We start from the raw sequence: 12,603 nt of genomic DNA, 5'->3' as shown, positions 1-12,603 counted from the left end.
AAATCTGTTGGGTTGGTGAATCCATCTGCCATATCTTTTCTTTCTGAGAGAAAGCACACACTTTTGCTGGCCAGGTGTGCCCCTGGTGAGTGCAGTGCTGACGTGGCTGTTGTCTGTGCAGTACCTGATGATCCAGCAGACTCCGTTCGTGCGCCGCCAAGTGCGGAAGCTCCTGCTCTTCATCTGTGGCTCCAAGGATAAATACCGGCAGCTCCGAGACCTCCACACCTTGGACTCCCACGTGCGTGGGATCAAGAAGCTCCTGGAAGAGCAAGGGATTTTCCTCCGAGCCAGCGTTGTCACAGCGAGCTCTGGCTCTGCCCTGCAGTACGACACCCTGATCTCCTTGGTGAGGAAAGGGCTGCTGTGCCAGGGAAAAGGGGGTTGTGTTGGTGTGTCAGGAATGCTGATGGGATTTGTGATCCTGGCCCGTTGTCCTTTCAGATGGAGCATTTAAAGGCTTGTGCAGAGATTGCCACTCAGCGAACGGTGAACTGGCAGAAGTTCTGCATTAAGGATGACTGTGAGTTCTGTCTCTGGGGTGTTTGAATTAAAGGTGACTGCGAGTTCTGTTTTAGGAGGTGTTTGAAGGAGGCTTTGGTGTTGTGGTTTGAATCAAGACATCTCAGATGGGGCAGCTCAGCAGAAAAGGGGAGACATAGCTGAGAGTTTTGAGTAGAACTAAACTTCTTCCAGTACTAATTATCCCAGTGCCCTAATTGCATTTGGTCCTTGCCTAAAGAGCACAATATGGTGTATTGATAATTTACAAGGATAGGAGATCTGTGTTCTCTTCTGTGTGCTGCCATTATTCCAGAGGTTAATTTGGGAGGAACCCCTTTACCTTGGTGTACCAGAATGTTAGGCTTCTGTATTGTAGGGACAGGAAGGTTCTGTGAGTTTGGTCCTTATGGTCAAAAGGTTTTTTGGTTTAGGTTGGGGGTTTTTTGCTTCTTTTTAAATTCAGGCTTTAATGTCCTGAAGCTGTGTCAGGGCAGGGTCAGGTTGGATCTCAGGACAAGGTTCTTCCCCCAGAGGGTGGTTGGCACTGAACAGGCTCCCCAGGGCAGTGTCACAGCCCCAAGGCTGCCAGAGCTCCAGGAGGGTGTGGACAATGCTCTCAGGGACATGGTGGGATTTTGGGGGTGTCCTGTGCAGGGCCAGGAGTTGGACTCGATCCTTAGGGGTCCCTTCCAGCTCAGGATATTCTATGATTGTAGGACTCAGGTATTTTCTTCTTTCCTCCACAGCGGTTCTCTATTTCCTGCTCCAAGTCAGCTTCCTGGTGGATGAAGGAGTGTCGCCAGTTCTCCTGCAGCTGTTGTCTTGTGCTCTGTGTGGCAGTAAAGTGCTGTCTGTGGCTTCATCCTCTGGATCATCAAGCACCTCTTCCACCTCTGCTCCTGCAGCATCAGGCTCTGGGCAGGCAGCAACACAGAGCAAATCCTCCACTAAAAAGAGCAAGAAAGAGGAAAAGGAAAAGGAGCGAGAGGGTGAGCTGTTGCTGGACCTGTCCTGTGGTGGGTTTAGGGAGGAAGTCTGCTCCTCCCAGCCTCTCTTATTCCATTTAGAGAGAACTGCTTTGTCTTGTGGTGATAAATCCCACTGTTGGGGAAGGGTCATGGATTGTGGCACTCACAGGCCACAGCAACAATTAGGAGAGAGGAGCAGTTTCACCATGTGTAGACAGGAAAGGGGCAAAGATGAAGCTGTGTGCCCTAAGAGTTGGGCTGATATTGAGGGCTGAGGACTTGCCAAACCCACTGTGTTTATTAACTTAAGTGGGCTTGAAGTTGTCTAACAGAAGTTACTTCATCTAAGTAGCTCCCACTTAACCTGCCTGTCCTGGGATGTAGGAGGCTGAAACGCTCATGAGGATTAAAACAGGTCCTGGAGATGCACACCCAGTTAGCTCTGCTCTTCAGTGATTGTGTTCAGACTTGTTTCCTCTGGCTGCTTTGGAAGCTCTGTTGGAGCCAGGGCTGCTACTTAATGAATATCCACAGTCCTGGGAAAGTAATTAAGCTTTCCTATAAAAGTCATGGGCATAAATTCTCCCTTGGCTTTCCTTCAAGGAACCATTTTGGCTTTCACTATCAGACAGTTCTGTGTGAGTCGTTTTAGCGCCCCATGGTCAATCCTTCTCTTTTATCAGGATGTGTAGCACATTTCTCACGTCCTTAGTGGCAAGTTTTGCAGCATTTTTTCTGTTAGTCAGGGGAACTAGGTTATATTTTTGAAAAAGTTAGGAATGTTAAACTTGCTCGATACCTGAAACACAGCAGTTTGTCCCCATTATCCTCTCTCTGTGATGTATAAAACAGGAAAGTGGCCTGACTGAGGTACTGCATTTATCTGAAGTGTTCCTTGTGCCTGCAGGGGAGGGTTCAGGCAGTCAGGAAGATCAGCTGTGCACAGCTCTGGTGAACCAGTTGAACAAGTTTGCTGACAAGGAGACCCTCATCCAGTTCCTGCGCTGCTTCCTGCTGGAATCCAACTCCTCCTCAGTGAGGTGGCAGGCCCACTGCCTGGCCCTGCACATCTACAGGTGAGCTGGGGGCAGTGTGGCCTTGGCAGGCTCAGCTCTGTTCTTGTCCTTCTCTCTTGAAGGCAGCTGGAGCCTGCAGGTTATTGCTTCCCCTGGGATTGTTCCCACTGTTTTGCAGTCATTGGTGCTGGAGGTAGAAGTTGTGAGTTATTCACAATCAATTTGAGTTGTGTTCTGCAAGAAGCATTTTATTCTGTCTGCAAAATCTGACTCCTCACATGTACTGGAGTAGGTGTTTGTGGGCAAGTGGACTTCTGAGGCAGGTGCAGACTCATCCAGTTAAAAAGTTGGGAGTTATGTAGGGAAAGACACTTCAAGGTGCTGAACTCCTTCAGAACTCAATTCAGGTGTTGCAAGACAGCTGCTTTCATTTTGGAGTGCTAGAAAACAGCTGGTTTCAAGGAGTGATGGGATTTAACTCTGATAACTAATAATAATTCCCAGGTTTGGTGAACTGTAGCTTGTGTTTTCCTTTTGCTCAAGATCTTGTGCCATGTTATACATCTGTCTTCAGGTGCCTGATTATCTGTAATCCATTCAACAGGAACTCCAACAAGTCTCAGCAGGAATTGCTGTTGGATCTCATGTGGTCCATCTGGCCAGAACTTCCAGCTTATGGAAGAAAGGCTGCCCAGTTTGTAGATCTCCTGGGATACTTCTCTCTGAAAACACAGCAGACTGAGAAAAAGGTACTGTGACATTCAAGAAAGGAGGTGCAGCATCCCAGGTGAATTATGTTGGTGCTTATTTATGATACAGCTGGGACAGATTTTCTGTCAAAAGAGCTTCTGGTGGAAATTTTTTTGGTCCTAAAATTTGAATGTTAGAAAGTGCAGAATCCTTAAAAAAGTGAGGAGTGTGAATTTTTTAATTTTATTGCTTTGGTGTTTTTGGCATTTTTGGGATTAAAATGGTGTTGGTGGGTTTTTCATTTTTTGAGAAGAAAACTTCTTTCCCACAGGAAGCCTTTGTGGGAAAATACGTTTATCTGCCAGCTCCAATTTATAGATTTTTGGTATTGCAACTCCTAGAGATCTTTTGAAACTGTGATTTTTGAGCAAAGGAGGGGGTGGCATTTCTTAGGAGACCGGTGGGTTTGAGAACAAACAATTTAGACTCATTGAATGTGGGTGTTTAAATTCAAATGCTGTTCAAATCTTGGCAGCCATTTGCAGTGATTGGCTGACAAACAGCACTCTTATTGTGGTATAAGTCTAATTTTAGGATCTGTCACATTCCTGGGTAATGATTTACCCACAGGAATTTTTGTGGTTATCTTTGTGCATCTTCTGGGGGACCAGGAACGCCACAAGAGGAGGACTATTTTTGTCTTTGTAGCAATAAACCAATGTTGAGAAGACAGTATATTCCTTATTGTATTTCAGTTGAAGGAATATTCCCAGAAGGCCGTGGAGATTCTCCGGACTCAAAACCACATTCTCACCAACCACCCGAACTCCAACATTTACAAGTGAGCTCCTTCTGCCTTTGATCCTGTCACTAAGGAGCTGTGATCTGTGGGGGTACAGAGTTCTGCTACTGCAGTGGTGGATGGAGCCCTGCTGAGATTCCATGTCTGCTGCAGCTGGGCTTGGGAGAACAACAGAATCCTTCCTGGCAGCTGAAAAACCTGACATTCTGTGCCCCATCAGCAGAACTTGGCTTTAGCTTTTTTGCTTTTCTTGTCAGTAAATGTTATAAAATATTAGGACCAACTGGAGAACAGAGATTTGCAGAATTAAGTATTGTGCTCTTAGTCCTACCTTGGCAGTTATAATTACATCAAAAATGCTGCCAGTGAAAAATGATTTTCGATGTAATTTATGTTGTAACACTTCTGTTACACAGACTGGGACCTGTAGGGAAATTAAAGCAATTCTGAGTTAATGCCTTGTGTTTCAAACACAGCAAGCACCAAATTCCATATATCAGTGTTGTTCCCCTCGTTCCAGCACGCTGTCTGGGCTCGTGGAATTCGATGGCTATTACCTGGAGAGCGATCCCTGCCTTGTCTGCAACAATCCGGAGGTGCCCTTCTGTGTGAGTAACCATGGAATCATAGTCATGGAATATCCGGAGTTGGAAAGGACCCCCAGGGACCCTCCAGTCCAGCTCCTGGAGGGAGCACACAGGACACCCCCAAAATCCCACCATGTCCCTGAGGGTTGTGCAAACACTCCCTGAGCTCTGGCAGCCTTGAGGCTGTGCCACTGCCCTGGGGAGCCTGTTCAGTGCCAACCACCCCTGAGCTGAAGAACCTTTCCTGAGATCCAACCTGACCCTGCCCTGACACAGCTCCAGTCATCTTCACGACACTGGCAGTAACTGCTTTCTTAAAGCCTTTCCAGTGGTAGGGATCCCAACCATTTACAGGCATCATTTGCTGTGTTCCTGAGGTTTTGGGGTGTTCTCATATTGCCACTGTGTCCTTGTCCCCTCAGTACATCAAGCTCTCCTCCATCAAAGTGGACACACGGTACACGACCACCCAGCAGGTGGTGAAGCTCATTGGCAGCCACACCATCAGCAAGGTGACAGTGAAGATTGGGGACCTCAAACGAACCAAAATGGTCCGAACCATCAATCTCTACTACAACAACAGGACTGTCCAGGCCATAGTGGAGCTGAAAAACAAGTATGTTCACCCGTGGTTTTGTGTGCAACCTCTGAATTGACATTACGATTCCCGTGGAGGTGCTTTTGGCTTCTTGTTTTTCCTAAGGTTCCTTAGACTGTTCCTTGTCACTCTCAGCCCACATTGGGTGGGATTGTTCTGAATTGTTGAAAAAAAAATCCTCTGAAGCTTGAAAAATGCCTACAAAATTTGTGGATTTCAACTTTCTACAGGCTCAGTTTTAAGCACTTAAATGCCTGTAAAATTGTTGTGTAGTTTGAATCCAAAAGGGATTTGGACATTGCAGCATGTCCAGGAATACCGAAAGCATTAACACTGTTGTTTGAAGGCATAGAGTAGAATTAAAATTAGAAGTTGGATGGTCTCACTCTCAGTTCTGCTTTACCCACCAAAAATGGCTCCTTTTCAATACACTGTTCAGTCTGGAACCAGTCCTGCTTATGTGCTTTCCCTTCTTACTTCTCGAGATGTTCTCACCAGAATCAGATCTCTCTGGTTTAGGGATTAATCTGTGCCTGCCACTTATTGCTTATTTGAAGTCTTAATCCTCTGTGACATCACAAGTGACTGCTGTGGAGAGGATTATGATGTCACAAAGAGAGGATTCTGACTTCAGGTTGAGAATAAGCAGTGGGAGCAGATGAGATCTTTAAGAAATAAATATCCTGTTTTCATGCAAATGTCCTTACTAATAAAAAAATGGAGGTGAAAATCCCTAGAAAATGTCTGTAGAATTAAAGTTTTTCCATGAGGCATCAACAGCTCTTTAATCCCAAACAGTCTCTCTCTATGAAGAGGATAAAGGCTTAAAATGTATTTCTGGCTACATATCATGTCAATACAGAAGCTAAGGAAACGAATCCTAGAACTGCTCTCCATTCATCCCTTTTAAAGTAGATTTGGAGCCGAGACGGTTGCATTTGGCTTCTCCTCACATGTGGGCAGGGAGGGAACTTCCCCCTGGAAAACCACATCGCTCCCTTTCCCTTCTCCAGGCCGGCTCGTTGGCACAAAGCTAAGAAAGTGCAGCTGACCCCGGGCCAGACGGAGGTGAAGATCGATTTGCCGCTGCCCATCGTGGCCTCCAACCTGATGATTGAATTTGCCGATTTCTACGAGAACTACCAGGCGTCCACCGAGACCCTGCAGTGCCCGCGGTGCAGCGCGTCCGTCCCGGCCAACCCGGGCGTGTGCGGCAACTGCGGGGAGAACGTGTACCAGTGCCACAAGTGCAGGTGTGTCCCCCTCCTTCCTCCCTCCCTCCCCACACAGCTCTTGCCAGAGCCCTCGTGCCCGTGTTGGATGTTCAACAAAACCCTCCCTGCTATTTAAATCCATGATTCTGGTTAATAAAAGCACACAATCAAATTAGTGGGGAAGTATAAAACAGGCTTACAGGGATTTAATGCTAATACAGACTAACAAAGGGAACCTGATGCCACAGCACTGAGGGAGCATAGAAGTTTCAGGTCAAGCCCTCAGAACTTCAAACCAAAGAATTCCCAGGAGGAGGTTATTTTTGGCCTGGCTGGATATGAGGCTGGAGTTCAGCTGCAGGATTGCAGGAGGTTCCCTCCAGGATCCCTTGCTCAGTGCTGGACAGACAGTGCTATTCAGGGCTTTTGTTGTGCTCTCCTCATTCAGAGCAGACTCAGGGGTAATCTACTGTGTTCTATTCACACTTCCACTACAGGGTTAGAATCCTTCACTTTTGTCAGTTTTGTCTCCTTATCCGATATCTCTCCTCCCCTTATTGTTGTCCCATGTTCCTCTCTAAATTTTATGAGATTCAAGGTGTTTAGCAAGTTCCTTCCATAGATCAGGTGATTACCCATATATGGAAATGTTTCCATATCCCTTACTGGATTATGGGAGTTATAAATTAGTCTGTCTCCTGCTTCTCTGGTGTGCAGAGGGGTAATTGTGCTGCAGCCAGTCCCACTGCAACTGGTTAAGGAGTGAAAGCATTGAAACCCCAGACCTTACAAACCAAAACGGTTCCTTTTTTCTGTGCTCTCCTAAAGGACACAGTGCCCCAGGCTGATGTTTTGCTGGGAGTTACTGGCATTCAGGTAGAATTGTTAGGAACAAATTCCCATCTGTTTCTGCTTTTTCCAGCCAGAATGTGACACTGCTGTAAGGATTTTTTTGTTGCCTGATTTGTAGGTTTTGATTCTCCTGAACCTGATGTATTTCACTTCCCCAGGGCAGTTTGGTCACTTAGAGGTTTTAAGAGTCACCCATTGGTTTTACCTGAGTCTGTTCAGAGTTGAGTTTATTGGCTCAGTTAAGTTGAACTGCATGTTTTGACCTTCCTGGCTTGCCTTTCAGATCCATTAATTATGATGAGAAGGATCCCTTCCTGTGCAATGCCTGCGGGTTCTGTAAATACGCTCGCTTTGACTTCATGCTCTATGCCAAGCCCTGCTGTGCAGTGGATCCCATTGAAAATGAGGAGGATCGAAAGAAGGTGAGACTAAGAGCAGGTTCATCAATGAAATGCTGTAGATCTTGCTCAGGGCAGCAGTGTGGGGGTCCATCCCTCTTGGAGCACCTTGAGAAGCAGTGCTCCTTCAAGGCTTCTCACTGACTAATGCAATCCTTTTTTGTTGTCTTGCTCCACCAGATAAAGTAATTCTTCAAAAGGCATTATTCAGTGCTTCATCTATAGACCCTCTAGTAGTGCATCTCTTTGCCTTGCTGTAAAAGGGGACAAATTTGGGGTGTACTGTTTGCTTCACCAACCCACCCGAGCAGCTCTGCTAAGGAATGAAGAGCCCACTGCACTGTGTGTCCTCTCCCAGGATTAGTGTGCTCAGTGTGGTGTCAGCAGAGTGGTTCTCGTGGCAGGGTGCAGGGTCACCATTTATTTATGTTTTTCCTATAGAAAGGCAAAAGAGACAGAAGACTTGGAGCTTGGTGCTTGTAGTTCTGAACATAAAATAACCTTTCCTTTTTTTGTTCTTAGGCAGTAACAAATATCAACACCCTCCTGGACAAGGCTGACAGGGTGTATCACCAGCTCATGGGACACCGACCGCAGCTGGAAAACCTTCTGTGTAAAGTGAACGAGGCAGCTCCTGAAAAACCCCAGGTAACAAGGGACAGGTGGAGCTTGCACAGATCTCCAGGCTGGTGCCACACTGGCCTTTACACTGCCAAAAGTCCTTACCTTGGATGCTACTCTGAAACAGTTATTTTTGTGTGTATGATTCCTTTTTGTTTTGCCTTCTGTTCAAGGATGAGTCTGGAAGCAGTGGAGGGATAAGTTCTACCTCAGCGAGTGTGAATAGGTACATTCTCCAGTTAGCCCAGGAGTACTGTGGTGACTGCAAGAACTCTTTCGATGAACTTTCCAAAATCATCCAGGTATGATGTTCTTTGATTTGAATTTGGTCTTGGGTTAATCAGAAATAGAAAGCAGGATGTTGCCACTCTGCATTTAGTGATATCATTAACAATAAGTGATCAGCTGTGTATTTTTAGGGAAATAATTAAAAAATCATTTCTAAACACTGTGGTTACCATTAGTGGATTTATCACATTTCCAATGTTACATTGCATGTCATATAGACAACATGGCAGATAACTGGGAGTTAGGCTGATATTTGCAGCATTTGCCAAGTCTGCCATTGCTGTGAAGGATTTCCAGTTTGGAGGTGCTCAGTTAAAAATGTTTCTTCACAAAATATGCAGTGAAAATAACCTGTGAATGGAGTTAACAAATTCCCAGTTATGTGCTGCCTCACTACTCCCCAACTTCTTCTCTGTGTTTCCAGAAAGTGTTTGCCTCTCGGAAGGAGCTCCTGGAATACGATCTCCAGCAGAGAGAGGCGGCGACCAAGTCGTCGCGAAGCACCGTGCAGCCCACGTTCACCGCCAGCCAGTACCGTGCCTTGTCTGTGCTGGGCTGCGGCCACACCTCATCCACCAAATGCTACGGCTGTGCCTCGGCTGTCACGGAGCACTGCATCACCCTGCTCCGGGCCCTGGCCACCAACTCTGCCATCAGGCACATCCTGGTGTCCCAGGGCCTCATCCGAGAGCTCTTCGACTACAACTTGCGCCGCGGCGCGGCCACGATGCGGGAGGAGGTCCGGCAGCTCATGTGCCTTCTGACCAGGTTAGAGCTGCCTCATCCTTGTCAATGCACGATCAGGAAGGAGTAGCTTTATAAGGGAGTTATATTAGAACCATGGAATCTCGGACTGATTTGGGTTGGAAGGGACCTTAAAGACCACCTAGTCCCAACCGCCTGCTATGGGCATATTTTACATCAACAAACTACACTCCAGCTCTTTGTACATTTGTTATCAGCTAAGCTGAAGTCCCAGGAGCTTTTGGTATTTAGTACAAGCACAGCATAACAGTGTTCTCTTTCTCCTTCTGGAATTAGGGACAATCCCGAGGCCACACAGCAAATGAATGACTTAATCATTGGGAAGGTTTCTGCGGCTCTGAAGGGACACTGGGCAAATCCAGACCTGGTGAGCGACTCCAGTGTTTTCATGTTTCATTTTCTGCCCCTCTGCACTGCTGGTGTATTCTCATTATGCATGTTCTCTCTTATGGTCTGTTTGTAAGAAAAAAGTTGGAACCTTGATAAGAAATAAGATAAATGTCAGAGCAGAGCACAAAATTGTGTGATGACATACATTCCCAAGTTTCCTCATGACGTTCTGCCTGGCTTGACTTGCAGCTCTCAAACAGTCGCCTCAAATGTGCATGGGATTAAATTTTTTTAGATCCATGTGTTTTGAGCCCGTGGTTTGTACATATCAGAAAACAAAAAGGGCTGGGGCATCAGCAACACTTTGAACATGTGTGTGTGTTCCAGGCTAGCAGCCTCCAGTATGAGATGCTACTGCTTACAGATTCCATCTCCAAGGAGGACAGCTGCTGGGAGCTTCGGCTGCGCTGTGGTGAGTTCAAGTGACCACTGTGAAAGGTGTATTTTACAGTGCAGTGCCTGGGTCCAGGCACTATAGTGAGATTTCTAACTCTGGACACACTTAGTGTGCTATATAGAGCTGTAGAGGTGTGAACTATTTGCAGATCTCAGCGTGGAATGAACCTTTCTTTCTGTCTTTCAGCTCTCAGCCTCTTCCTGATGGCAGTGAACATCAAGACTCCTGTGGTTGTTGAAAACATCACCCTCATGTGCCTGCGCATTCTTCAAAAGCTCATCAAGCCACCTGCTCCAACCAGCAAGAAAAACAAGGTACTGCCTCAGATGCTGAGCAAAGCATCTGAGAATTTGCTGATCAAGTCTGGCACTGATCTCAGTAATTAATTACTTTGTGAGGAGGCCAGGCCTGGTCATGGTTACAAGGAAAGTGCAAGCCCTGTGACTTCTGTCTTTGCATACTGCAGATTACAGGCCACAGTTTTCTGTTTTTTACTGGTTTTTTCTGTCTTTGACCACTAGTGTTCAAAGCCAGGCTTTGCTTTTTTCCCCTCAAATCTGAGTCATGGGGAAAGAGCTACTTCAAAGCTACAGCTTGGTTACTTTGGGCAAATTTTTAGTGCTTTCAGCAGCTTTGTACAATCAAGTCCTAAACATGATAGAAGTACTTTTGACTTAGGTTTTTTAATACAGAGCTACAGTTCTGATAAAAATATATCGATTGGCGGTTTCTTGATTGTAATTTAGGGAAGATTTGCAGGGGAGAAGGTATGTTTCTGCTGTGATCTGGCTACCTGACAGTCACAGATGGATGTCAGAGGTGGGTTTACTCGTATTTCAGTAGGAACTGGAATGGGGCATCTCTTAGTTCATCATGAACAAACCCCGCTGTTGTCCAGAGCTGCATTTACCTCTTCATGGCACAGCTCCAGTGATTCACCTGCAGGAGTTACTCTTTGAGAACAGTCTGGAGTTTTCTGAGTAATCACAGAGCTTTTTTGTTTATTAGGATGTGCCTGTGGATGCTCTCACCACTGTGAAGCCTTACAGCAATGAAATCCATGCACAAGCTCAGCTGTGGCTCAAGAGGGACCCCAAAGCATCATATGAAGCTTGGAAAAAGTGCCTCCCTGCCAGAGGTAGTTCTGTGTTTTTAACTTGCAGTTTTGGGAAGGAATATGTGTGTCCCTCCAGGTTTAATTAGGAATGTGCTTCTGCAGAGCTGTGTTGGGTTCTGTCCCATGACATCTGATGCCATCTTCACATGTGGCTGGGTAGTCTTCAGGGATTGTAGCACTGACTTTTCCAGGCTGTGTTGCTCAGACCCTAAGTAGAAAGTGTTCTGAAGATAATCAGGGAAATGTAAAAACTGAAACTTTTTGCTTATATAAATTGACACCAGCCAAGTTGAGTGCTGGTTGAATTCCATGAGAGATCCTGGGGTTTGCATCTGGCTTGGAATTGAGCATGGCGCCACACAGCAGTGAAAATGGCAGCAGAAAGAGATGGGAAGCCACTCAGCTTTCCAGCTGGAGTTTGGAGAGTTCCAGTAAGATAAAAATACGCTGAAAGTCTGATAGGAACTATGACAGTTGCAACAGTTTGCAGTTTATAGCTGCTGACAGTTCTCTTGGGCTGTGCTCAATGTTGCAGGTGTAGATGCCAACGGGAAATCTCCCAGCAAAGCTGAGCTTCACCAGCTTTACTTGTCAGAAAAATACGTCTGGAAATGGAAACAGTTCATGAGTCGCCGTGGGAAGAGAACCTGCCCTCTGGATCTCAAGCTGGGACACAACAATTGGCTGCGACAGGTAAATGTGGCTGAGAGCTCCAGTGGGCAGAGCTGACTGTCAGAGTGTTGGGAGTTTGCTGCAGCTCATGTGCAGGGATGTCTGGGGAGACTGTAACTCACTACCTCTTATTCCAAGTCAGATTTGCAGCTTTCTTCCCTTAAAAATACTACAGCAAATATTTATCTGGAGGTCTCCATGTCCTCGAAGTCTGAACCTTTAATCACCACAATGCTCCTCCCTGCCTAATCAGCTGCAGTTTGGAGGGTCTGGGGCAAAAATGTTTCTTTTTGTGTGTGTGGATTGGCACATCAGCCACACAATGCATTATTGAAACACTTTGGTGGTAGAATCGAGTGTTTGAAGAACAAGAAAACGTTACCACCAGGTCACCAAACAGCTCTAATGTGTGCAGTGCCTTTTTGATAAGCTGTCACTGGTTTATCTGTGCACATCAAACTGCTGTGTTTTTTTCCTGCCCTGCCCCAGGTGCTGTTCACTCCTGCCACACAGGCTGCCAGACAGGCTGCCTGCACCATCGTGGAGGCTCTGGCCACCATCCCCAGCCGAAAGCAGCAGGTCCTGGATCTCCTCACCAGGTATTTCTGTGCTGCCACACTTGGCTCCAGGATTGGCCTTCTCCAGTTCCCATGAGAATCTCTCCCTTCTTCCAGCCTTTCTCACATCTCTCCCTTGTATAACTGTATACACCTTGTATACCTTG

General features: G+C 46.4%; 1 protein-coding gene across 4 annotated transcripts in view; it reads left to right on the top strand.

Annotated features, from left to right (window-relative positions):
• The window catches only part of UBR4 (ubiquitin protein ligase E3 component n-recognin 4), a 78,406-nt gene that overhangs the window by 44,625 nt on the left and 21,178 nt on the right, over nt 1-12,603 (top strand). For all 4 annotated transcript variants that reach the window (XR_003573253.1, XM_027901901.1, XM_027901900.1 and 1 more), the window contains 19 exons: nt 122-349; nt 445-523; nt 1,251-1,493; nt 2,380-2,548; nt 3,093-3,237; nt 3,934-4,019; nt 4,501-4,588; nt 4,990-5,183; nt 6,179-6,418; nt 7,515-7,653; nt 8,152-8,277; nt 8,424-8,552; nt 8,963-9,306; nt 9,580-9,670; nt 10,021-10,105; nt 10,277-10,404; nt 11,099-11,228; nt 11,743-11,900; nt 12,369-12,478. Coding sequence is in view for 3 of the 4 variants with exons in the window: in XM_027901901.1 (XP_027757702.1) it covers nt 122-349; nt 445-523; nt 1,251-1,493; nt 2,380-2,548; nt 3,093-3,237; nt 3,934-4,019; nt 4,501-4,588; nt 4,990-5,183; nt 6,179-6,418; nt 7,515-7,653; nt 8,152-8,277; nt 8,424-8,552; nt 8,963-9,306; nt 9,580-9,670; nt 10,021-10,105; nt 10,277-10,404; nt 11,099-11,228; nt 11,743-11,900; nt 12,369-12,478 (2,912 nt within the window). In the remaining variant the exon portion in view is untranslated. The remainder of the gene's footprint in view (nt 1-121; nt 350-444; nt 524-1,250; nt 1,494-2,379; nt 2,549-3,092; nt 3,238-3,933; nt 4,020-4,500; nt 4,589-4,989; nt 5,184-6,178; nt 6,419-7,514; nt 7,654-8,151; nt 8,278-8,423; nt 8,553-8,962; nt 9,307-9,579; nt 9,671-10,020; nt 10,106-10,276; nt 10,405-11,098; nt 11,229-11,742; nt 11,901-12,368; nt 12,479-12,603) is intronic.

Source organism: Empidonax traillii, unplaced genomic scaffold (assembly GCF_003031625.1).
Source record: "Empidonax traillii isolate 1590-97213 ecotype Southwest subspecies unplaced genomic scaffold, ASM303162v1 scaffold819:size405531, whole genome shotgun sequence".
NCBI lineage: Eukaryota > Metazoa > Chordata > Aves > Passeriformes > Tyrannidae > Empidonax > Empidonax traillii.
Note: the sequence above shows the minus strand (reverse complement) of the source record. Positions and strands in the feature narration are given on the sequence as shown.